Source organism: Danio rerio, chromosome 16 (genome assembly GCF_049306965.1).
Source record: "Danio rerio strain Tuebingen ecotype United States chromosome 16, GRCz12tu, whole genome shotgun sequence".
NCBI classification, from domain to species: Eukaryota; Metazoa; Chordata; class Actinopteri; order Cypriniformes; family Danionidae; genus Danio; species Danio rerio.
The window spans coordinates 26,847,989-26,875,918 of NC_133191.1; the positions used below are offsets into that span (position 1 = coordinate 26,847,989).

General features: G+C 36.6%; 1 protein-coding gene and 1 long non-coding RNA gene across 8 annotated transcripts in view; one reads left to right on the forward strand and one right to left on the reverse strand.

The window, feature by feature from the left end:
- Nucleotides 1-146: 146 nt before the first annotated feature.
- LOC137487906 (uncharacterized) lies at nucleotides 147-27,922 on the forward strand. Its single transcript, XR_011006711.1, has 2 exons — nucleotides 147-221; nucleotides 26,097-27,922. It is a non-coding gene; the product is annotated as an uncharacterized lncRNA (long non-coding RNA).
- Nucleotides 5,102-27,930, reverse strand: part of atxn1b (ataxin 1b) — a 34,980-nt gene continuing 12,151 nt past the window's right edge. For 3 of the 7 annotated variants that reach the window (XM_689102.8, XM_073925393.1, XM_073925396.1), the window contains 3 exons: nucleotides 22,760-22,818; nucleotides 9,141-11,231; nucleotides 5,102-9,047 (listed from right to left, as the gene is read on the reverse strand). In XM_689102.8, coding sequence (XP_694194.1) covers nucleotides 8,457-9,047; nucleotides 9,141-11,033 — 2,484 coding nt within the window. In that variant the 5' untranslated portion in view covers nucleotides 11,034-11,231; nucleotides 22,760-22,818 and the 3' untranslated portion in view covers nucleotides 5,102-8,456. Of the gene's footprint in view, nucleotides 9,048-9,140; nucleotides 11,232-15,645; nucleotides 15,948-22,002; nucleotides 22,178-22,278; nucleotides 22,434-22,759; nucleotides 22,916-27,930 lie in introns of those variants that run through there. The other 4 variants (XM_073925394.1, XM_073925395.1, XM_068214133.2 and 1 more) reach the window with 3 other exon arrangements.

Sequence of the window (27,930 nt, forward strand, 5' to 3'; positions counted from 1 at the left end):
ATTCCTTCAAAAACGCAAATGTATCCTGTTATGAAAGTGACGAAAATGCATAATTTCTGCTTTTTCGAGATCTCAAAAGTAATTTGCTCTGCTGTTCAGGATTCGAACATAATCTGTATAATTGATTCATTTTGTAGCTATGATACGCGTTAGCATTCTGCTTTGGCCTTGTTTGGATGTGTCGTCTGCGATGAAGGAAAAAACAGATTAACATCTAAAATGTAAGTTTAATATTTACTTGTTCGGTGCTAACCAACGATATTTCTATGGGCCTATATGCCTAATGTCGGAGAAATAGGCTACATTATAATAAGTTTGCGACTGTTTAGGAAATAAAAACATATCGTCTTAACTGGAACGTAACGTTAGGCTACAACAATGGAAAAGGTAGCCTACAACGTTTTTTCAATAAAGAAAGTATTATATAGGATTACAGGCAAACCTACTGCCCAAAGTTCACAACTTGCATAATTTCACAGCCGATTTTCCTGTCAATCTATAGGCTACATTGAGCCTTTAGCAAGCACATTACTTCTGAAAATGTGTGTCCACATGTTATGTTATGTAATGGGTGGCTGTAGCAGAAAGTCTGTCTCAGGAGTTCATACCTCTGAGCTGTAATATTGAGCAATATTTTTTTGCAAGTCACTCTTCTTCACTTAAAAGCCCCGTGTCAGTCTTTTAGCATCTTTTCTCACAGCATGTGCATGGAAGTTAAACATGTCAGAAACACATATTTAAATAGCAATAAAACCATTTAAATAGCAATAAAACCATATCTAAAACCATATCTGTTTCACAAAAAATATCAACATAATCCTACAAGATTTAATATGGAATACAACTATTCAATTTGGCAATCAAAAAAATCTTATGCCTTTTTATTGTTACATATGTTATTTCTCATTTCAATTGAATAAATTAACATTTTTAAATTTAAAAGAATGAACAATGTAAAGTAAAAGAAGACACTTGTGTTAAAGTTTTTTAAGTCTCTCAGCCCTTATAACTTTTAGACACATTTAACCCAAGAACAAAAATTACCTCATCATTTACCTTCCCTCATGAAGTTTTAACCTTTAAGAGTTTGAAGACAAAAGAAAATGTTTTAAAGAATGCTGGTTGATGAAAGCCATCCACTATGGTAGGAAAACAGATTATTTATGGAAGTCAATGGGTTTCAGCTACCAGCATTTTTCAAAATAAAAACTCAAATAGAGCGACGCAGTGTTGCAGTAGGTAGTGCTGTTTCCTCACAGCAAGAAGGTCGCGGGTTCGAGCCCCGGCTGTGTCAGTTAGCATTTCTGTGTAAAATTTGGATGGTCTCCCCGCGTTCGCGTGGGTTTTCTCCGGGTGCTCCGGTTTCCCCCACAGTACAAAGACATGCGGTACAGGTGAATTGGGTTTGCTAAATTGTCCGTTGTATATTAGTGTATATGGATATTTCCCAAAGATAGGTTGCAGCTGGAAGGGCATCTGCTGCGTAAAACATGTGCTGGATAAGTTGGCGTTTCATTCCACTGTGGCGACCCCAGATTAATAAAGGGACTAAACCAAAAACAAAATGAATGAATGAAAAACTCAAATAGACTTGGAACAAGTGAAGGGTGAGCTAATGATAACAGCGTAACCCCCCCTTCCCACCACCATTACAAAGTCCAGAAAATGACTCCTATATGAGCCCATTTATCCCACTTTTGACTGCTTTATTGCTTTAATAGAAGAAGTTTTGTTAACAAATTAAATTTTTTATTATTCAACTGGCCACATTCTGACTGAGGAACGTTGAATGAGCTGGCCAGTTTGTTATTGTGGCCAGTTTGTTATTTGTCTGTAGGCTGCAGTTTTTATTTTAACAAGTTTTACCAGATCACTATTGTTTTTAAAGGATGAATGATAATAAATTTGTATGCAAAAATAATTTTATAAATAATATAAATATAAATTAAATATCTTTTTTAATATTAATTTATTCATTTTTCAAAAAATGCTAATCGCATAAAAATATTTTTAAAACTGGAATAACTTACGGTTTAAATCCTCATTTGTAAATATATACTTCATAAAATAGCATGGAAAGCACTTTGACAAAATTGTAGGAATGTGGAAAATATTTGTTGAAAATTTAAATGTTTTGGTGCATCAAAAAGTATGGTTATGATCGCAATCCGACAAACTGATCCAGCCAAGATTAGTTCTTAAAATGTCACTAAAATGCATACTTTAATAGAAAATGAGGTGAATAACTGCAAAAAGTTCCCCTTTGTCAGAAAAAAAAGAAACACTCTTTATTAATAAAACTAAAAGCTAATACATATTCTAATGTCATATATAAACCATATAAATCGTTAATGGTTGTAATTTATAGACTATTTATTAAAAAAATAAAAAATCCTACTTCATAATGATAAATCTAATAATACTTACTATTATAAGTAGGATATTGGTTATTTATTTATTTATTTATTTATTTATTTATTTATTTTAAGTCTACTATTTCAATTTGACACATTCAAACCACTGCAAAAATTATCTAACCAACATACCCATGTCATATAGGTCTACAGTACAGATACATTTCTTAATAAATAACCTTTTATAAACTAAACCATTAACGTATGCTATATATTTTTGTTTTTACAAGCTTTGGAGATGTTACATAAACTCCGTTTTCAAATAATAGGTCACCTATAGCTTTCGTCATGAGCCACGGCTGCATTCAAAATGGTATGTTTTCAGAGTGCATTATGAAGTGAACGCAATTGTAAATATGAAGCTTGCTAAAAATGAACTAAAAATACTTTGAAAGCAAATTAGGGGAAATGACTTTAATGTTTTTTTTTTAATCATTCCAAGTTTATTTGTTGGAAAATTCTAAAGGAATAGGGCATAGGGGGGTAACTGGGAGTGAAACACAACCAGGAACATACTTCTAACTACAGCTCTAAAGGTTTAGTTGGAAACGTACAAGTTTGCAAACGTTTGTTTTGTATTTGGGATTTGGGAAATTTGAATTTGGGAAATGCCAATAGGCTGGTTACAGGCCTCGTGAACAATCCATTTAATGGCTAATTATGAAACAAAAACAATCAAAAGATAGGTATTATTTTTACAGTTCATACACAATATGCACACAGAAAATTTTGCCTTCAGACTTTGTTCAGTGAAAAAAAAGTTTTTCCAATTTTTTTGTTTCCTGAAGGAAAGAGGCGACTAAAATTGGCACAGTATTTTATTAGAGTGATTATACAGATACAATAGATTTGTACTATACAGGAAGTCATTAAACTGGACATATTCACCAAAAGTCGAGTCTGACGTTCCTTTTCATTTCACAAAAAAAACAAAACAGCTACAAAAACTTGCAAGCACCACCAAAGAAATGATCACTGACTTCACTTGAACAGTCTCGGATGCTCTGTTCACATAAACACGCCACAGTTAGAAAAGTTGAGGTTGACTTCTGTCTTAATTGCTTTATGTCAGTTTGTAGAAAAGGAGCTTGTCAAAGAATGAGAAAAATATCACAGGTACAACGAATCACACAAATATAGTCATTTACATCGAATATATAAGAAAATCAGAAATCAGTTATGTGCTTTTTTTGTTCTTTTGTTTTTTAAGAGAAGTGTCACTGGCGATTGAGGTTTAACGGGAGGTAAAAGATTTAGAACTTACTTTACAGTGTGTTTTTAGCAAAGAAAACAATGGGATCGGCGATGTTTATGTTGTAGGTCAATCTTGAGATGTGAAGTTTGGTCTTCCAACCCTTAATGAGGCCTTGTGGTATTGCTAGAGCTAATCCTGGAACTTTGAGGCATATGCATACAACAAATTCTGACTGTCTTTGGATATATATATATATATATATATATATATATATATATATATATATATATATATATATATATATATAAGCCATATTGTATGTATGTATGTATGTATATATATATATATATATATATATATATATATATATATATATATATATATATATATATATATATATATATAAGTCATATTGTTGATGCCCAATCTTGTACATACTACTGAATGTTGTGTTTATGATCACATTTTCAATAGCAAGCGTGTACTAGTGTTTTTTTGTTTTTTTTAACACACCGAGTGCATGTACAGTGATGGGCTGTAGAGGGCGCAATAGTCAGCCAGTGACTTCCCATGAGTCATAGCACTGGAGCTAAAATGAGCTCCAGCTCAGTTTTATTTGCCACTTTTTGCAAAAACGAATACAGGAACAGAAACAGTCATCGGGCCAGTTTCTCCACCTGAGAATATAGATTGACTATAAATCGCTATAACGCTTTTATGCCCTCCTCAAATGGTCGACAGCCTTGTTTGATGCAGATGATAATAAATCGCTGTAAAGTTGAAACAGAAAAGCAGATGTGATAATGTGATAAAACCTGACTGTCTTCAGTGAAGTTATCCACACAAACACACTGAGGTCTAAATGTACATAGCTACACACGGAAAAGGAGAGAAAAAAGAGAGAGAACAGTGATACATATTTAACAAACAACAATCCAGAAACTGTGACACTTTCGTAATGGTTTCTAGTCTATTGTCGTTGCACTGCCTTTTCATTATCACTGGCACAATAGACGTTATTGAACATACTGTAGCTATATGTGACTACCAATCAACCATCCTTTCATTGTCCTCTCTCTTCAAAAGTGCATAAAATCCAAATCCAGATTGGACTGAATGTGCAATCAAGCATTACTTCTACAATATGAGGTCTATTGTGATTCCATCTGAATATAAGCTTAGAAACAACAATACCTTTTTTTTTAAAGTCAGTCAACAAACAGTGGAAAAACTCACACTCGTGACCACGCATATCAAAATGTATAGGTTTTATGTGACCTACAGAGCTGGCAATTTGTAGTGTTAACTAGACTGCATACTTACACTCGGCGTTACTCTTTAAAATGTCTACTTGTGCAAATAGCAAAATTCTTATATGTATGCAAAGATTTTTTTTTTCTGAATTTCTAACAGCATTCATATGTTTAAAACAGTCGGTGGCATTAGATAAGAATTATTTTGTGACCGTTTTGCACAAAAAGACTCAAGATAATCTGAAGATAATCCCATAATGATTTATTTATGGAATATAGCAATTATATTTGTTGTTTTAAAAAAGTATGTTTACCTTATCTGTAATTTGTCAATGCACTATAATTCCTTTAAATTTGTTAAACATGACAAGCACAGTAAAGATAAAGACAGAGAAAATAGATAATGTGGATACTAAATTCTAAAAATAGCGTCTCAACATTCATCATTTTGTGTTTTTTTTTTTTCTCTGCAGAGAAGGTACAATGACTGTTCATGTTTAGGCAATTAATGGCATACTGCTAATTATGAAGAAATCAACATTTTAAAAGACAGTGGCTGAGATAACTTACACTGAGTAGGTGCCACATTTAAGTTAATACAACCAGAAAACTAAGATGTGAGGGACTGCAATTATATTTTAAATTATAACCCATATTTTCCCATTTCTGCTGATTTCTGCTTTAAATGGCATAGCAGATTCACAGCACATCATTTTCCTGACCCACTGATTCTTAATAGTAGGATAATGTTTTTGTTTGTTTACAGATTTATAAAGTTTTATTAACATCATTAAGGCCCAGGTATACTTTAAATGAAATCCAACAACAAACTGAAATGACGTAATTTGGAACAAATTCTGTTTAAATCGAGATCGTTTGAGTTTGTTTTGGCAGTTTGAAACTGCTTACCAAAGCAAACTTTTGGGGGAGTTTGTTTTGGCTCCTAAACACCATCGTGGCAATTTCCTAATAGGTGGGTGTGTTCTGGAACTCTGCCTTCTTTGACACGAGATTGATTCATATCTAATGCCAGACAGGGGATAAGGCATCCAACACAACAACACCAAGTTAGCCACATAAATGAAATACACTGTAGAGTTGAGTAGCAGAGCTGCTACAGATGCATCCACACCTATACAATCTTCTGAGGAAAGATTAAAAAAAACTTAGAGGGGGTCACACACCAGATAAGGAGTGCCACCATGTCGTGCCGTGCTTTTTAAAGTTTGATTTAGTCCAGTATTTATCAGGGGTCACCACAACAGATTGAACCACCATTGATTTCGGCATATGTATTACGCAGCCACAACCCAACAAAGGGAAAAAAGTACAATTATATTCATTTATTCCTTTTCATTCACTTTTCCGAGGCCGGGTCACAGGGGCAGCAGTCTTAGAAGAGAACCCCAGACTTGCCTCTCCCCAAACATATCCTCCAGCTCCTCCAGGGGGATCCCGAGGTGTTCCCAGGCCAGCTAAGAGACATAGTCCCTCCAGCGTATCCTGGGTCTATCCCGAGGCCTCCTCCTGGTGGGACATGCCTGGAACGACTCCCTAGGTAGGCTTCAAGGAGGCATCCAAAACAGATACCCGAGCCACCTCAGCTGACTTCTCTCGATGTGGAGGAGCAGCAGCTCTACTCCAAGCTCCTTCCGGGTGACAGAGCTCCTCACCCTATCTATAAGGGTGCACCCTGCCACCCAGCGAAGGAAACTCATTTCGGCAGCTTGTATCTAAGATGTTTTTCTTTCGGTCATGACTCAAAGCTCATGATCATAGGTGAGAGTAGGAACGTAGATTGATCTGTAAATTGAGAGCTTTGGCTTAGCTTCTTCTTTACCACAATAGACCAGTACATTAATCGCATTACTGAGGCCGCTGCACCAATACAACGAGTCCAACATACACTGGAAACAAGTCTGACTTATTGTCGGCAATGCAAACCAAACTCATGCTCCGTTCATACAGGGATGAGACAGCCCTTAACAGAGCACCTCTGACCACATACTCCCAGAGCACCCTCCAAAGAATGCCACGAGGGACACAGTCGAATATCTTCTCAGAGTCTACAAAACACATGTGGACTGGTTAGGCATTCTCCCATGAACACTTGAGCTTGTTTATGATCATCAAACAATACAATATAAGTTTGCATCTAAAATCTAACATCTAAAAATAAATGAAAGTGACAGAAACCAGAAGTCTTGAGCCATTTGTGTGAACAGTAAGGTCAATACCGTCACTCAGCCATTTCAAATTTCTTTTTGCCCTCAAAAAATGAACATCATTTGAAGTATAACCAGGGCCTTTAGATGCTAAAGGTTTTTATATATATAAGCTAACCTTGATTCAAAATTTGCATTTGTATTTTGGATAAACATGAAAAACTTGGCTAGTTTATAGCATCAAAGATGCTGCGTATAGTTATTTGTCTTGTATAGGGATTCAGTTGCGTCTTTAACATTGAGTATTATTGCAGCTGGACTAAGTAAGGCCCACAACACTTAAAATAGTGTAAAGAAGACATCAGTAATTCAAAAATACTAAATGAGAAGTGCTTTGCACATATAATGGGTAGTAATGCACAAAATGACCAACAGCACACAAAACTGTCTGTTGCTGTAGTAACAAAACAGAGGTGGGAATGTTTCCGTCCATTCAGCGTTCCTTAACCTTTCTTTAAAGTGCTAATTCTGAGCAAAGATTCTTTACACACAGCCAGGATTTCTCCAATGCTTTCTCATTCTAAACTGAGATCACAGATCCAGTCAGGCAGTCTGACTGGGTTATTTGTTAAATGCACATATGAGGTATGTGAAAGCTCAGTATTGCATATCTAAAAGACTATCAGCAATTGAATGAAAATATATGGATAAATCATTTAACATTCATTGTTGAATCTTGATGCTATTCTTGACCTTGGTCTGATTCACTTGAGTAGTCACTTGAGCAAAGCCTGTCACTCTTAGCCAACAGTATGAGCACAGGACATTTCTGGGCAGTAACAAGAGGAAAGTGGCTTCTGTCAGGATAAATAGACTCTCACAACTAACCAAAAGCACTTTTTACTTTTTGCCATCAGTCCTTGTAACAGTCCCTATCCAGTCAGGACCCTGATTTTTAATGAATTCTGTACACAAAATTAGATACTATATGAGTAGCAAGCAGAGAAAAAAAACATGGTCAGACCTTTCGCTATACAACCCAAAATTGTCATGTCCAGCAGATTTAGAAAAAGTAAGTGTAAGGATCAATGTTACATATGACACACTCAAATAATCACACACATTAGTCTTGTGTAAAATGACTTAACATTACAGTAACCTGGATATGAATGTCAGAGGAAAGCAACAAAGTACCAAAAACAAATCTGCTCTTCCTTGGCCTTCCTTGAGTCCATGGCAGTGATAGGGAAAGTGAATCTCAGTGGTTGAAGCAAAAGCATCATCTTGAACACCAAGCAAAAACTAATTTTATTCACTTAATCAACTATATGTGATTTGTCAAATTAAGGCTAATTAAGTAAGGCTAATTTTTGTATTTCTTTGTTAAAAATCACCTCCCCATCACTGCTCTATGGAGTTCAGAAGCTTCTCAACAACCTGTGCTGGAACGGCCTTCAATGCTGACCTTCAGCTGATGTGGGATGAAGGAAAATTTGGGTAAAATCTGAGGGTCCTCTCGCGACTTCTGCATGTCTGCTTTCTCTGGGGCAGACCATCTCCTCTTGCGACTAATGGGTCTCTCTGCAGTGGATGTATATGTTTTTTCAGCTTGGTTCTGAAGATTAACTAGTGTCTGAGGATTTGAGCCCCCATTCTCAGAAAGGGACAACACAATTTTTGTGTTGGAAGTCTCAATAAGTTTTTCTACAATACTATTTTCCACTTCTGATGGAATTTTGTGTCCTTTCTTGAGATCATCCACTTGGGTTGGTCTTTCCATAAGAGGCCCATTGTTTTTGGTTGCATTTAAAAGGCTGTGTTTCATCACAGAGTCTGAAAAATGATCCTTCTTTTGAATGCTATTTTTTAGACTTTTAAGAGTGAGAGAGATACAGACATCGCCCACAGAGAGTTTGGCACAGGATAGCGCTAGTAACTGGGTGGTGCGATCAGGGCAGCAGGATGACCAACCTTGACCAAACACAAAGAAAGGGTATTCCACCAGAACCTCAACACACACCTAAAATGGAGAAAAACAAGAATAACATTTAAGCTGCATATATTCATTCTTCAGCAATGTAAGTGAATTTGATGTCAAGAAAAACTGACTCACCTGGGCTTTGTTCTCTCCCACTGAGAACTGTATGATGACAGCATTAGGAGTGCCGCTGCCCTCTATGCGCTCTACAGTGCTGGAGTCAATCTTCAGTTCTCCACTAACCTCAGCACTTTGCACAAAGTCCTCTGTCCGCAGATCCTCCACACGCTTCAATTCGCCATCTGCCAACTGGATAATAGAGCCCTTCATGAAGAATGGAGGAAGTCCTGCTGTTGGTGATGATGGTGAGCTGTGAGGGCTTGTGGAAATTGGAGGTGTAGCTGGGACTGGAGATCTCACTACACTGCCTGAAAGAACAGGCAGCTGTATTTGGGTAGGACTTGGCACAGCACAGGGGACAAGACCTCCATCAGACCCTGTGATGTCTTTACCATTGGGTAGAACTGAAGCTACTGCTGCAGGTGGGGATGTATTAATAAAGGTCTGGGGCAGAGCTGTTGATGCATTAGCTAAACTGGGGATGACAGAACAGCGTGTGACCTCCGGCTCAGCAGTAGACGGATTGATGTTAGTGGCACTCACCGGAATGAGCAAGGAGGGGTTGCCTGAGATTACCACATGCTGTGGCAGGTTGCTCTGATAACCAGTTACTGCTTGCTGAGGTCCACCAGAAGCACTGGTGATGTAGCCAATAATTGGGAGCTGTGTAGCAGAGTAAAGGCTGGTGGAGAGTTCCTGTTGAGGAGCATTGTGAGGAGCCTGGATGAGTGTGTGGGGGGAAATTGTTGAGGCAGGAGAAACTTGGCTGTCTGAAGAAGTAAGGGAGGACACTCTGGACATTGGCTTGCCTAGGCAGATCCCTCCTCTCTCAGCAAGGTGCAAAGATGAGTGGTCTTTACCCAAGATACTTTGGATGTCCGAGTTGCTGTTTGCTGCAAGGTGGCTACTGGATACCAGCATCAGCGAAGTCTGCAGACCTGCTCTGTCATTAGTGGTGTAGTCTGCAGGCAGCAGAACCTGAGCTTGCGTCTGGATACCCAGGTTATGGTTTTGCTTGTGGTTCTGTTCAACATCTGGCTGGCTAGAGATCCCTTTGGCCATTGTAGTATTGTGCTTGACTACTGTAACATCCCCTAGTGCACCATTCAGCACCTCTCTGCGATGGGAGTCTGGCTGCTTTGCAATGAAGCCATCGGTGTAGTGTAGTACCACTTGAGAGGGGGTGAGAGCCAGGGCATGAGGAGCAAGGACAGCTGAGTGTGGATGGATTTGAAGGGGCAGTTGTGTAGAAGGAGAAGAAACTGTCAAACCCAAAGGAGCACTCTCGACCTGGATGCATTGACTGTGGGAAACATTTGGTATAGAAGAAATCACATGACTCTGTGAATCAAGGCTGGATGCTTGAGAGATGACAGCTGTTGTGGCCAAGATCTCTTGTGGTGTTCTCTGTGGTTGTGTTGGACTGGATGTGGATGGGACAATATGTGAAGAGATATAACTTGTATAGGGCCCTATGAGCTGGAGATTGGGGGGAAGTTGTGTGTATTGGACGGAACCTATGGTTTGAGGAAGGCTTGTGGAGAGAACCGCAGGACTTGCTGTTAGTACGGTAGGCCCCGACAAGACTCCTCTGTAGGTGGAACTATTGGAAGAGAATGAAAAGCCAGCAGATGTAGTAGTTGGAGGGTACTCTGCCACCACAGTGAGAGCCTTATTTGATGGTGGGGGGCTGTCAGGCTCAGAACTGTTGCTATGTGATGGGCCTGCATTGTTGGGGATGTGGGCCATGCTAGCCATGGTAGCAACACTGGCTAGCCAAGCCAAATTTTCTCCACTCTGGCTCTCACTAACAGCAGCTGACACCAGCACCTGCTTCTCTTCCAGTGCTAAAATCTCCCGCTTCTTTGGCGGAAGGCACTCATTACAGCGCTCCTGGTTAGACTTCATGGTCTTGGAGCTTTTCCTGTAATTTAACCACTCGTCTTTTTCAAAATGTTTTACATGCAAAGCAGAACTCAGATTTTCATTGTCCTATTACTCTGCTCCACTTGTACCATAGTCTTGCCCATTGGAAGGACTCCTGTCAGGAAAGGATCCATGTGCTTCATGTGGAATCATCTCTCTCTGATAGCTATTGGTCTGTACCTTCATTAGACAAACAGAAAACAAAAATTAGAAATTGTATACTATATATATATATATATATATATATATATATATATATATATATAGTATTTTTGCACTGCCTTTGATTCTATGAAATTATACCAAACATTTCTACCTAAATATAGCATATTATGTGGTCCGATACCCAAAAGGAACATTGTTTCAGTTACAAGTTTTTTTTATTGTAATATGCTAGCGACAGCGATTTGGCCTGTGCTCACCCAGCCAAACCTTAAGTCAAACCTTTACTACTGAACTCTTAGTCTTACATTTCCCCTCCATTTATCAGCAAACATCATTGTGTAAATTCAGCAATGTCTATTGTGATTGTTATAAGTGATTGTTCTATCACCATGATCCATCATCAAATGTAAATCCAAATCCTCCTCATGCTCCAAGGGCTCAAGCTCATACTGTTTGCATATACATACAATCCATCAGTGAAGATAAAGAGAACATAGAATGAAAACGTAACATGTGGACAGGAAAAAGACGATGGAAGAGAGAGACAGAGAGAGAGAACACTGGCTCTCCTGACCCACATTGAGCTCTGCCTGCAAGCGAGCATGATTATTGAGTTAGAGTGTAACAGCGGAGAAGAAAGAGAGAGTGAGAGAGAGAGAGTAAGGGAGGGGGAAAAAGAGGGAGGGAGAGATCCCTACACCACAGTAGATCTGCACCAATCACTGTCCTACTTTCCCCTGCTACAGCTTACACCACACACAGCCATTAAATGCTTCAGTCTATTGTATACAGAGCACAATACACATCAGCATATCAGCATCGGACTGATACGCACTTATGCATACGTGATTTGGTGCAGAGTGCTCGTGTATCAAAGAACAATAGAATCTGAGCGATTCCACAGATCAGTGTTTAGCATGCACAGAATAGCAAAAGTATATGACAAACATTACGTATAGAAATACAGTTGAAGTCAAAATTATTAGCCCCCTTGTTTATTTTTTCCCCAATTTCTGTTTTACATAAAGAAGATTTTTTTTTCAACACATTTCTAAAAATAATAGTTATAATAACTCATTTCTAACAACTGATTTATTTTATCTTTGCCATGATGACAGTCAATAAAATTTTACTAGATATTTTTCAAGACACTTCTCTACAGCTTAAAGTGACATTTAAAAGCTTAACTAGGTTAATTAGGTTAACTAGGCAGGTTAGAGTAATTAGGCAAGTTATTGTATAATGATAGTTTGTTCTGTAGACTATCGAAAAAATATAGCTTAGGTGGCTAATAATTTTGTCCTTAAATTGGTTTCTATAAAATTAAAAACTGCTTTTACTCTAGCTGAAATAAAACAAATAAGACTTTCTTTAGAAGAAAAAATATATATTAGACATACTGTGAACATTTCCTTGGTCTGTAAACATCATTTGGGAAATATTAAAAAAAGTCAAAGGGGGGCTAATAATTCTGACTTCAACTGTAACTGCATTGCTCTGTATTGCTCCGTGCTTTAACATGGATTCAAGTTATGAAATCCTTTATCTGTACATTAAAAAAATAACAATGTAGTAACAGGCAATATTGTTTACCCTTAACCCTAATAGACAGACATTCAGGTGTCTGTACTGTACAAATGCTTTACTTAGAGACTGAACACCAATCCTCCATAGAGCAATATTCTGAATGTATTTATGAACATAATTCTGACTGTAATATTTGCTGTGGCTTTGTATTTTTAGGCTATATATAGATGCATTGATGAGCTTGTTGGTTCCTTGCACATACTGTTAAGAATAAATTATATAAAGAGAGCATAGAGGTAAACTTGGAAGGAAATGGTTGTGGAAAGTTTCAAGAATACCTGCATTTCACACATCATTTGTGTGTGTCAGTATGTGCCTATGCGCTACTTCTCTCTCACTGGGTGTCATATTTGCCTGTCTATTTCCAGGGGGCTTCTAAGAGCACTACTGAAATACACCCACAATTCAAAATAGCTAACTCTAAAAAGCAATTCAGCCTCACAAAAAAAAGTGATGCTTCATGTATGCATTCCTTCTGCTTGTGACCCAGCAAACAGTTTGTGTTTAATATATGTCTAATAGACATCTAAGCTTAGACAGCTTGGCTAAAACAAGACTAAACTTGGGCTGTCAGATGTCTATTAGATTTTCATGACTAGTCTAGTTTTGGCCTATTCTTAGATCTCCATTATTTTCACTGACAGCCCAAATTTAGCCTTGTTTTAGCCAAGACGACTATGTTTAGATGTCTATTAGACATCTATTACACATCTTTTAAGAACAAAAAATGCTTGCTGGTGACTAATTCAGTGCCACAGATCTGTTGCCAATGCCAGAACCTACTATTGGTGTTGAATTAAGCTTAAGATGTTTTATATCCCTCCGTTTAACCCTATAAACCTACGTTTAAAGAAGTTTTATATGAAATAAATCATGGTTGTAGGTGATTTTAGTAGGACTGGGCGATTTGGCCTAAAATCTAAATCTTGAATAATTGAACATTTTAACTTGATTACAATTAATAGACGATTATTTGATTTATTTATTTAGCAAATTTTGTACATTAATATGCTTACATATTACAAGTGCATGTGGTCACATACCCATAAAAGCTGTGTCAGACCATACCTGTGTGTTCGATGCAGAAGTGTGAAGGGTGCATTACTTGATATTAAAATAATTGAAAGAAGCAGGCACTATGATCATCATATAATGATATCTGCTTTCTATGATTATGTATTGAACGTCAACTTAGAACAACTGAAATTAAAACACGCTTTGCTTAAAACAGTCCTAAAGCACATTGCCTAAAACTTTCCTATAAAAAAAGTGAAAAGAAATAACTTGCACTTTTGGAAACAAAATAAATAATTTTTGATTAAAATTTTTTATATTAAAAGTAGAAAATAAGTAGCATCTCTTCTAAATAAACATATATATAACATATGTACCTTGTAAATAATATTTTAAACAGTGCGTTTCTTGAATCTTTTGTAAACAAATACTTAATGTATTTAATAATGTAATTGTAATGGAAAATTTGATGTCTTTGGCGCAGCTTTCAATTATCAACAATGTAGTGCAAACTTGCGATGTGTAGTTAAATTTTTTGAGAGGTGCACGGGTATGCAACCGCATGAAGGCTGTGCCATGCCATACCCATGCATTCGATGTAGAAATATAAAGTAGCCTTAACAGAGGAGGGTCACATGACTCCACACGCGGTAGGAAAAGTAACTGAAAAAATTTACCTTGAAAATTTTAAACAATTATAAGTTCTGAATGTCGAGCTCGATCACTTGCCCAGTCCTAGATTTCAGTTGATCTGTATTAGAAAATTTTATCATAACATTGACCCAAACATACACTCACACAAAGTGTGACTACATTGACAAAAAACATTGTCTGCATAACTGTTGCAAACAATTTATGTGTTAAATTTAAACTAACAAATTAAATTTAGAAATGTTCAACTTCATTTGTTTGTTTAAATTCAGCTCAAATAAATTGTTTACAACCACTAAAAATATTTAGTAAATCCAAGGAATCTTTTTTCAGTATAGCCATCGAGCCAGAAAAATTAACAACTTGCAGTATCCTTTCAGTTATTTAACAGTAGATAGCCCTAATGCAGTTCTAATGTCATATTCATACATTAGCACACTAATAAAAACTGTACTAATCTAAAATGTTTGAGTAACTACCACAAAACAAAGACTTCATGATGTAAACATTCCAATTATCAAACTTATCTGTCATATAAACAAATGGTATGCACTGTATTTATCTCAAACTTAATTTTTTCCATAGCGTATTGATGTGAAATCTCCAGGAAGGTATTACTCGCAGGGTACTGACACCTTTTTCAATGATGTCATCTCAGCGTTGACTGAACCAATGCCAATGATTCTGCATACAAACACAAACATAGCCACTCTAAAAATAAACGCCTACGTTAACTTATCCCCTTAAAAAAGCATGCATGTCTGCTCCCTGCTCCATGCAATTGTCCATTTTATGCTCAAAAGCAGCTCCTCTCTGCACTTAACGACCTTTTATATGGACGTCTGTCCCTTTAAGAGGCAGTCTAGGGAGTCCTAAGCTAGACATGAATCCAAACAGAGCTGTTGCTGCCTTTACAATGACTAAAGCCTGCTTCTTTTCGCTCTCTCTCTCTCTCTCTCTCTCTCTCTCTCACTGGCTATAAACAAAACAGCACAACATACAGTGTAGCACGGATGCATTTGCACACAATTGCAATTATTTCTGCAAAGCATACAGGTCATTATGCATTATAACAGCACAGTAAATGCTCAAATACGTGCATTTATAGAAAATGAGTATGAAATTCATACAAGCATTCAAAAGCAAGCAACCATTTGATGTCATAGTGATGCCTTACCTTTCTTTATAGGGAAGCCTTTAAGAACTCTCTCTTTTTCTCTCTGCACTACGAGTGTAACTCACTCTACCCACTGACAAGCTGTCCTTTGTCCAGGTTTAGCTCTGCTATCAGGTCACACATGCAGTCCTCTGATTTACGTTTTCTTCCATGTCCAACATTCCCCCCCTTGCCTTCACTCTCCTCCACTTCCTTCGACAATTGCTCGGAGGGCCGAGGGTAAAGGAAGTCCCCTCGTCTGCGCTGTTTCACTAGCCCTACGTGTGAGAGCTACAGCGTATGTTATGCAAGGCAAACAGACTGCCAGCTCTCTCTCTCTCTCTCTCTCTCCCTCTCTCGCTTCACACATGCATACACACACACACACACACACAGTGCACTAGAGAACACGGCTCCTCCTCCCCCAGTCAGCCTCAGCAGCCTCATCAGGTATTCATTCAAAAAACACACTCCACTTGGCAGGGCGCCCAGACTACGCACACACGGAGAGAGGGAGGGACACAGGCTGAGGGAAAGAGAGGGAGGGAGGAGGAAAAATAGTGAGCGAGAGACCAAGCGCACTAGAAAGAAACACGTAGCCTCACGTAGACCACTGCACACTCGCGAGAAACACAAACACACAGCAACAGAGCATGAAATTCTCCTGAGAGAGTCTTTGTGAGCGTTTCCATGCATTTTCTTGCTTTCTTTCTACGGCTAATTAGCTTCTCTCGCTGGAAAAACTCATTTGGTGCCTCACCACCATTACGTGTGATGCGAGTAAGCGACATTTGCATGGGGACGTACGAGCCTGCCCTGAGATAAACCCAGAATGTTGCATTAGCAGTAGTGAGTGACTCTGATATATTGTGTTGTTATATAATGCCATTGGAAAATGAATACACACAACAATCTCTAATGCTTTCATAAAACACTAGATTTCCACTCGCTTTGAATGTTATCACTCGATTGAACTGGTGTTATCAGTGGTTATCAGCTGATAAATATGGGCTAGTAGAGGCCTTCTGCGCCTACTGGTAGCCTCAGAAGGCTGTTATCATCCATCCACATGGTTAATCAGCTATACTAATAGAGAAGACTCCAGATCCAGACCGGTTTTTACATTTCTGTGTCGTTTGTGTGTTAGGGTTGAGGTAGGGGTAGATGTAAATAGAATACAATTAATGGGAAATTTAATAAATAATATAAATAATTCTTGTGGTTAATCAGCCATACTAATAGAGAAGACTCCAGATCTGTTTTTAGATTACTGTTACGGTTGGGTTTAGGGTTGGGGTAGGAGTAGATAAATTACAAGTAATGTTAAATTTTATAAATAATTCTTGTTAATTTCTGGCCGCAGCCGTATGTAATCTATAGCTGATAAATAAGGGTATCACGATCCTCCAAATCCTCGATTCGATTACATTTTCGATTCTAAAGTCATGTTTCGATTCGATTCTTGATTTAAATGTGCACTTTAATAACCTTCTCCTTCACATTATTGTACATGGAGCGTATCACCGAAGCTGTGAGATGCGTTCTACTTGGGATTTCGTAGTGCGGTTCTAGCACGCTAATTAAATGCCTAAAACCGGAGTTTTCTACCACTGAATAAGGTAGCATGTCCGCGGCTATAAATACTCCTACAGCACTTGTGATTGCCTTTGCATGTGTTGATTAACTTGGAAGATTTATTACAAATGAAGACGGGAGAGTAGTTTGTGTTATACTTGTCAGTTTAACAGATAAATAAATTTTTTTGTGGTGCCTGCGGAGATGCCCTGACATGTTAGTCGTGCTGCCGGTGGAATAATGTGGTATACATATACTGCAGAGCTTGCAAACTGTGTTTTTCTTGTTGACAACACAAGCGTTGTCAACATAACTCATTGGAAATCTAAAATACTTTTACACCGGCGACTTGAGTGAAAGAGGAGGGGGTTCAAGTTCTGTCGATGGGTCTTCTGCGTCTGCAGTTGCCATGCTATCTTTGGGCTGTTTGTTGTAGCTGTTAGGTTGACTCACAGGTCAAGCTGAAGTGATATGGGGGCATGGCAGAATCGCTTATTCCATTTTTTGATTGGATAATCAAGATTGAGCATGAATTTTGATCTTACTGATTAACCACATGGATGGATGATAACAGCCTTCTGAGCCTAGTAATAGGCACAGAAGGCCCCAACTAGCCCATATCAGCTGATAACCACTGATAACAGCTATTCAATCTAGAGATAGCATTAGATTTGGCTGAGACTTCCAGTTGCACATATATAAATATTAATGTAGTGAACCTCAACACTTTTTTCGTGAAGATATAAACAGGGCGAGACAAAAAGTTAAAAAGATAGTTCACCCAAAAACTAAAATATGCTTTTAATGTACTCACTCTAGGGTCATTCAATCATGGTCTGTGGAGATTCATAAAATGCAAATGAATAATTGCTGGCTTTTTGAGAGACAACTATTGTTTACAGGTAAGACAAAAAATAATACCTGTGGCTTCTTATTGTGGCCTTATGACCTACAAATGTCTCTGAGCATGCTTACTACAGTGTGGAGCTCTTGTTCTTGGTGCAAAACCATCCATTTGCAGACTTAAACTCACATGTGAGCTGTTGTACAATGAAAAGTACAGAAACGTGTGTTGCATTGTTCATCAAATACAATTTACTTGTAGAGCTGGGCCAATAAACGATATTATAGCGGATCACGATGGAATCTACATCAATACCAATGATAAGCTCCTCACTTTTTTTTACTCTTTTACTCTATATTGATTCAACACAATCACATAGCAGAAATGTGCAACAATGGCAATCTAAATGTGTGTTGTTATTAAAGATGTACACTGTAAAAAATCCGTAATTTTATGTTTTATTTCCGGCAGCTGGGGTGCCGAACGAAAATGCTAAATAACAGCCGTTAAATTACAGAAATTTACCATAAAATAACAGACATTAAATTACAGAAATTTCCTTAAAATTTAATTTCTGTAATTCAACCTCTTTTATTTTACAGTAAATTTCTGTAATTTAATGGCTGTTATTTTGCATTGTACCGGTTCGGCCACCGAACATTTATCGGCTAAAATATGCCATTTAATGGACCCTCTAATTTTTGTTGCTTCAGTTATTTTTGGGATACTCTTTTAAAACTGGAAGCATTAACAACTTGAATCGAAATGCAGTTAAAGTCAGAATTATTAGCCCCCTCTTAATTTTTTTCCCCAATTCTGTTTAACGGAGAGAAGATTTTTTTTTACACATTTCTAAACATAATAGTTTTAATAACTCATTTCTAATAACTGAATTCTTTTATCTTTGCCATGATGACAACAAATAATATTTGACTAGATATTTTTCAAGACACATCTATACAGCTTCAAGTGACATTTAAAGGCTTAACTAAGTTAGCAGGTTAAGGTAACTAGGCAAGTTATTGTATAACAATGGTTTGTTCTGTAGACTATTAAAAAAATATATAGATTAAAGACGCAAACAATTTTGACCTTAAAATGTTTTTTAAAAAATTAAAAACTGCTTTTATTTTAACCGAAATAAAACAAATAAGACTTTCTCTAGAAGAAAATATATTATCAGACACACTGAAAATGTCCTTGCTCAGTTAAACATCATTTGGGAAATATTAAAAAAGATTTTCAAAGGGGACTAATAATTCTGACTTTACTTGTATATATCAATATTATTCAATATGGAAAATAATTATTGAGATGACATTTTTGCCATATCGCACAGCCCTATTTACATGTGCTTTTAGATTTGCGGAGGTCCACTACTGGCCCCTGTCCCTGGTTAACATCAGTAATATGGCATTTAATTTTAAAAAGTAAGCTTTCCTTTTTTAGGTAAATTCCAATCCATACACTCTGAAAATGCTAGTTTTTTTTTAATTCAAATTCATGTAAAATACACACAAACTCAACCATTGGGATCAAATTTAATCCAGCGTTAAGGTTTTTTCAAAGTTTAACCCAAACTTTGGTTGAAATAACCCTCCATTTTTGGTGTAACAGAGTTTAGCATAAAAAAAGGTAAAGTATTACGCAATATTTACACAAACATTAACATATTATTATAATTCACAACACATACATACACAAACACAGAAACCCATGTCTCCCACATTAAACATGCAAATAGTTGCAGTTCCCCCTCAGGGAAGACCTACATGCAAATACAGTCATCCGCACCATCACACACAACACGTTCACATACAAAAGTGTTATCTTCATGCACAACCTTGAGAAGATCTGAAAACACCCAGCGTTCAAAACACATGCTGTCAACAAGGAGAAATGCTGGGAACATAAAAAAGCCATCAGCAATATGTAACCTCTAATATTAGCCTGGCCTGGTTTACTCTGTCTGAGCAGATCCCAGCTCTGCATCGAGTGTGTTTGCCAAGCCACAGACAGATATGAAGCCACCATACAGCACATAAAAGGAAAACACTCCTTTTTGGAGACCTTAAAACACTAAACATGGACTTCGCATAGGTAATCATTCACACATAAAGGATATCTCTCATTCTTTTTCTTGACATTATGAGAAATCTTTTGAGTTTCACTACTATCAGTTTCAGAATTTTTTATATAAACTAATAATAACTTTTATATACGTTTAAAACAGATGCATTACTACTAATGTTCAAATGTTTTCTCAATACTTTTTAATAAAGTTAATATTACAGATCGAAAGACATTAAAGGGCTGCACAAATAATAGCTAGAATAACAAGAAATATCATTTCACCATTGATATCACAATGTATGAATCTGCAATAGTCATATCGCAGGATCAAGTCAGTTTAAAACATTTGGACACATGACATTATCAAGTTTTCTGCTTTATGAATTAGATTAGATTTTATATATTTAAACAATGAAGACACATTGTACATTTGATTATTGAATATCTATTTTCTTAATACAGTTATACTCCACCTAAAACAATAGGTTTGTCTATTTCATTTTCATCTGTGTTCAGTTGTTTTCATCTGCTCTTTAATCGAGATTATTTGTCTATTTTTGTATAATTTAGTATATTTTATGCAGATGCGCTCCACAACTAAATCATCACAATCCATGTAAAATTGTGTTTTTTTTTCCAAATAGTCTTCTTCTGTATTTATATTTATATTGCAATATGTATCAACAGAAAAACAAAATATCACAATGTTAGTATTTTCAATTGCCGTGCAGCCCCACATTTAAGAGAATAATAGTGTTAAAAAAACTTAATAACAAAGCAAGTTATTTTTCTGTATTGAATATTCAAGATTTTTTTTTTTAGTATTGATAAGTATTAAAGTTTCCAGCTGTTTTCTATAATAATAAGAAATGCTTCTTAAAAGGTAAGAAAATAGTATATTTTATTTAAATAAGTTTTTGTGATAATAATAAATAATATATAAATAGATAATAGATAATAATAAAATTACTTTTTAAACTTAATTTACTTAAATTGTCATATTTTCTGAAACATTCATATATATATATATTAAATATGCAGTTAAAGTGTGACTTATTAGCCTTATTATTACTTATTAACAGAAAGTCTCACAGCATTTCCTATAATATGTATTTCTTTTGGTTTGTTGTTTCTTTTAGTTTGGCTGGAATAAAAGCAGTTTTTTTTTTTTAAACAATTTCAAATAAAATATTGTTAGCCCCTTTAGAAATATATATATTTTTTTCAATTGGCTACAGAACAAAACATTGTTATCAAATATCTTGCTTATTTATCCTAACTTGATTTGTAAACCAAATTAACCTAGTTAAGCCTTTAAATGGCGCTTAAAGCTGAATGAAAGTGTCTTGCAAAATAACACTTTAAATATGTGTCATCATGGAACAAAAAAAATGAATTTCGTGTTAGAAATGAACTATTAATATTATTATTTAAATCAAGCAACACTTGGGAAATATTTTTAAAACAATTACTAATTTTGACTTCACATGTAAATAAAAATAGGCTATCATAATACAATTGATGATATTTGCAATTTATTAAAAACTTTGTTCTGACAGATGTGTAAACTGTGTGTGATTTATTAATATTTTTGGCGTATATTACACCGAATGCCATTTCGGTGAGTTTCTTCTGTATATCCTTATAAAAATGTTTCCATGTGTACATGTAAAAATAAATATTCATTCATTCTTCTTCAGCTTAGTCTCTATTTTAGAGGTCGCCACAGCGGAATTAACGGCCAACTATTCCAGCATATGTTTTACACAGCGGATGCCCTTCCAGCCGCAAGCCAGTACGGGAAAACACCCATACTCACATTTACACACATTCACTACGGCCAATTTAGCTTATTCAATATGGCCAATTTATCTTCCTCAATTTACCTTTAACACATTTCTGTGGATTGTGAGGGAATCCTGAGTGCCTGGAGGAAACCTGGGTCAACACAGGGTCAACATGCAAACTCCACACAGAAAAACCAACTGACCCAGGTGGGACTCAAACCAGCGACCTTCTTGCAGTGAGGCAACAGTCATAACCACTAAGCGTCCGTGCCACCTCAAAAACAAATATTGACATATATTTACATTTATTTTAAAATGTATTTATTGTGTATTATTTATCCATGTATTTGATTTAAACATAAAATGTAACCTGACTTTTAGGCTTAAGGCAGACAGTTCTATCCAGTATTGTTTTGTCCGGTCAGAGGCAGCAGGTGTCCGACAGCATCAGCTGAGACTTTTAGTCAGACTCAGAGGATACCTGTACTGTTTTCTTCTTGGATGGCTCAGTGTCTAAACCCCACAAAGCCCTGCAGAAAGACAGTCTTTGATATCTTCATTCCTTCTAATAGCAGGAGATTTTGGGAGGGTTGCTATGCTACTGTTTGTTGAGGTATTGCCTTAACCAGACACTGGGGAGATAAGATGAAAGCGCTATGACGGTTTCTGTCTTGGCTGCCAGTCATGGTTTCTCTCTTTCTGTTTCTAGTTCAGCTCGTTCTTTTAGTTCTCATTAAACTCAGATTAGACAGCCATAATGAAAGAAAAGTTAGATGCAATAAAAACAGCCACATTTACTAAATCAACTCAAAAGTCACCACAATCATCTGTGTATTAATAAAAGAAACACACTCACAATGGTCCATGTTTAGGTCCACTTTCTTCTTAAGGTTGTCCAGTTGCTTTTGTAAACCCCTGGAGAAAAAACATAGTGCGTAATTCCATAATTACTGTTTTGATTGCTGTATGAAGCACTGACACCTGTTCACTCTTCACTGTACACAACTCTTCTGAAACTTTTCTTAGAAAGCAGACATGTCCCGACATGTCCAGACATGTTCAAGGGGTACAGGAGACCAGTTCATGCTGAAATATGGACTCTGCAGTGGACACACATAGAATATAAGAAAATATTTAGATAATATTTTTATGTTTTATACATATATGAACATATTTTATCTAGGATATATGTATTATATGTTATATATAACAAACACTCACCGGCCACTTTATTAGGTACACCGGTCCAACTGCTGGTTAATGCAAATTTCTTATCAACCAATCACATGGGAGCAACTCAATGCATTTAGACATGTAGACATGGTCTAGACAATCTGCTGCAGTTCAAACAGAGCATCAGCATGGGGAAGAAAAGTGATTTAAGTGACTCTGAATGATTGTTGGTGTCAGGCGGGCTGGTCTTAGTATTTAAGAAACTGCTGATCTAAAATCCAGTGAGCGCCAGTTCTGTGGGCGCAAATGCCTTGTTGATGCCAGAGGTCATAGGAGAATGGCTAGACTGGTTCGAGCTGATAGAAAGGCAACAGTAACTCAAATAACAACTTGTTACAACTGAGGTATGCAGAAGAGCATTTCTAAACCGTGAGGCTGATGGGCTACAGCAGCAAAAGACCAAACCTGGTGCCACTCCTGTCAGCTAAGAACAGGAAACTGAGGCTACAATTCACAAAGGCACACCAAAATTGGAAAATAGATGATTGGAAAAATGTTGCCTGGTATGATGAGTCTCGATTTTTGCTGCTACATTCGACATTTATCATCTTAGACTGGTTTCTTGAACATGACAATGAGTTCACTGTACTCAAATGGCTTCCACAGTCACTAGACCTCAATGCAATAGAGAACCTTTGGCATGTGGTGGAAAGGGAAATTCACATCATGGATGTGCAGCCAACAAATCTGCAGCAACTGCGTGATGCTTTCATCTCAATATGGACCAAAATCTCTGAGGAATATTTCCAATACCTTGTTGAATCTATACCCCAAAGGATTAAGGAAGTTCTGCAGGCAAAAGGGGGTCCAACCCGGTACTTGTAAGGTGTACCTAAAAAAGTGGCCAGTAAGTGTATATATGTTAAATGCTCATAAATGTATAAAACATATTATGTAAACATATATGCCAGAAAAATATATGTTCATGTATGTATAAAACATACAGTATTGCGCAAAAGTTTTTGGCCACATGTATTTTCACCAAAAAAGGTTTAAAATTGGTTATTTCTCTATTTTTCTGTAGCATGTCAGATTGAAATATCAATTTACATTTCTAAACATTATTTTTACATTAAATGTAAATATACAGTGAATTTATTATCTGCACAAGGAGAAAAACCTGGGGTAAAAGTGCTTAATATATTTAGCATTGCATAACTGAAAATGAATAAAGTACGCTATTGTTGCAGAGGTCACGAAATAATTTAGAAATAAATGATAACTTTTAAAAAATATGGATTGGAAAAATTGCAAGAATACAGTACGGTAGAGGACGGAACAACAGTCCACCCCTATAGTTTAATGATCAGACTAGGCACTAGGTTCTTTGCTGACACATTCTTATCTATTCTGTCCTTTCTATTAAAGGTGAGAAACATTAAAAAAAAATAGAACATGATGATGCCCCCTATAATAACACACGTCAAACATTTGGACATAATTTAAGGAGTGTTTGCATAAACTACACATCATTGTGAAACTCTACATTTAGTTTGATCTATAGTCCTGTCGCAATAATCAATATATCGTCTTATCACACAAAACATGGACATGACCTCAATCATTTTTGGTGATGCAATATATATTGCCCATACATAAAACATAGCTGTTGGCTAAATGTCGGCAAAGTAAAACACAAAAGCAGCTTGAAGCGGAAAGCACAAGTGTGTAATAAAGTCTAGATTGGATACAGCTGCGCATCAATATAGCATCATTTTTGTGACACTGTATAACAATTGATAGTTTTACATTACTGTGACGGTTGGGTTTAGGGTTAGGGGTTAATAAATAACAATTAATGGTAAATTTTATAATTCTTGTTAACTTCCGGCTAACTAACCTTATCTGATCTAGCAACAACCCGAGTATGTCCGCGATCTGGAGGTACAGTATTATAAAGTTGATGATGACAACATTGCCATAGCAAACTGTGACATATGTAAACTTGGCATTGCAAGAGGTGAATAATTGATGTTATTTATTACTTGATTGTTCAAGCTACCTCATAAAAGTGCTCTGTTTGTTAACAGAGTTGTTGAATGTTAAATTAAGTTGAATTAAATAAAAAAATAAGGAACTTCCTGGATCTGTTTCTTCGCTCTATTCTTTTTTTTTGTATTATAGAAGTAACGGATCGGGTTTCGGTATTGGTAAATACTCAAAATCAAATGACTCAGACTTGAGTAAAAAAGCCTGAAAAAAGCTGCAAAAAAGCTAAAGCAAAAAAACCTGATCGGGACATCCCTAATTTGATATTAACTATTACAGTATATTTTCATGTGGGTGTCTGACAACTGAAAACAGATCGGGTAGCAGATTTCACAGCACTCTGTTACTTTTTACCTTGCACTGTTTTCTTAACATTTGTTGTTATTAATTTATGAAATGCGGTTTCAAATTCTGCTTTTGCATAAAAATGTATACTAAGTAGGATAAACTTTTTTTTTTTTACACATTTATAAAAACGCTGCTTTATTAGTCTTTTAAGCGATATTCCAGTTATGCGCATACATTTAATTTGCATCTTTGGATGGAAACATAGCTGCTGTCAGTTGTAAACACTTTTGTCTTCCATTTGATTTGGTCTATTGGCCTTGTTACGGATGTTTGACTGTTAAAGAACATGACACAAACATCACCGAACTCCTACAGAATGCAACCAATCAGATGACGACTTTGAAACTCGTAAAGTGTTTTTAATTCTATAAATCAAATGCATTAGATGTTCATATGGCGATCATGAATGTAAACTGTACATTTTAACACTGGAATGATTGGAGTCAACATTAGCTTGAAAGAAATTAGTTTTGTGTAGAACAGGATTTTTTTTTTTTGGACGGCTAAGACTGTCTTTGTTATCTTCATTCCTTAGTAATAATTTGAATGCTAATTATAAATATTAAAATGTAATCTTGAAAACATTTTAGTCTCCCTATTTAATATATGATCTTTTGTTGTAGGATGTCGCCAATATGGCCGCCAAGTGAACTGGCTTTCCATTAAAGGGACTTCTCTAACAGAAGGCATTGAGTCCAGTGGCATATGTGTGATCTGTACGCCACTGGGACTGGAAAGCCCCTTGATTTAGTAGGTACTACACCGTCACTGAGCAAGTGGGAAGATTACGCAAGAACCTGTGTTGCCGAGGTAACAAGGACAAGGTCTACATATGTCTCCAGGCTTCCACCTTGAGAATTTTCTGAGTCATGCATTATGCGAGTGTGTGACTGTACACATACGAACGAAAATGACAGTGGCACCCTCATACAAATGGACATGTTTGTCTAGGACATGTAACGTAGTGTGTTTGCAAAGCTCAATATAAGTAGCATTGTAGCAGGTGGTATAACATCCATTTACCGTATCTCACCCTCACACAGTTCTAAACCTGTATGGCTTCTTTTTTATTCTGCAAAACAAAGGAGAATATTTTAATGAATGTATTTTTGTCCTCGTGATGAAGTCAATGATGTTGTTTGCACTTTAAAAATTTCTCCTGTTATGTTCTTTGGAAGAAAGTAAGTCATGCAGGTTTGGAACAATTGGAAAGTACAGTAAATGATGACAGAACTTTAATTTTTGGATGAATTATCTCTCTCAAGTACTCTGTTAACTTCTTAAACAGAGCGACAACAATAACAGAGCCAAATCTTTCAGAAAGTAAAATGTTTTTCCATGTATTTCCGAGCCAGTATTTCAAGCATTAAGCCAAAAATAGCTCTGGCCTACACACTCTTGCTGAGAACACAACCCAAGAATGAAGGAGCAGCTCAACCACTTTACAAGCAGAGACTTGAAGAACACCATCTTTGTGTTCTTTTGCCATTGCCAACGGGTTGTGGAGGGCTACGTTCAGTGGTCAGAAGTGCTGAATGCTTCAAAAAAGTGAGTACCCAGACTGGTCACTAGATATTTGAGGCTTCCAGCAAGGAATGCAATAACATTCCCTTTATCAAAAGGCTTAATAAGCACAGGGGAGGGGCACCATTGACTCAATAGTGGTTTTGGCAGCGTAACAGAGAGAGGAAACATAAGAAAACACACAAACAGCAATTATACAACCAAGCTATTATAAAGCCATTACTGGATGGACCATCTCTAATCACTGTCACTGCTTTGCCACAAAATCCTGGGAAATAGTTAAATCTACACAGAAATGTGAAATGTTGAATTAGAGAAAGCCATGTGAAAATGAATTCCCTCCTTGCGTTTGCAAGTAAATGATAAAAGCTAACAGACGATTGCTGAACTAGCAAATCCATATTTAAAATCAATTCAATAAAGCTGCATTTTACTTCCAGTCACTATAAAGAAACATCACTATTCTTTTTTTCTTGCTCTCACGTAGGCTATCTTAAAGTTAAGTAATCATTATTTTGAGAACCATTATTCTGAATTTCGTTCTTGGTGAAAATACTGAGGTGAACAGGTGGCTTGGTCATGACAAATGTAATTGTGTGTTTTGTCCCTGAGTGCCAACCATAGACTGTAAAAGATATGCACGTAGTATTCATGACATCACCCAAAGGTTTTTGAAGAAAAAACTACCAGTAGGTGTGGCCAACCGTCACCATTTTGTTTGCGCGTCATCGCACTGACCGGGGGATACCAAACAAGGGCATAGAGGCGGAGCTTGAGCAAACCCACAGAGGCCTGCTAGCATTTTGCTTAGACAGGTTTTTCTTTGGGAGAAATGCTTAATACTTCATTACCTGCGACTCGTTTGTGTTCTGATCACATGTGCTTCCTTGTATACTATATCAATAAAGTGTTTAGTCTTTTAAAATACACTGT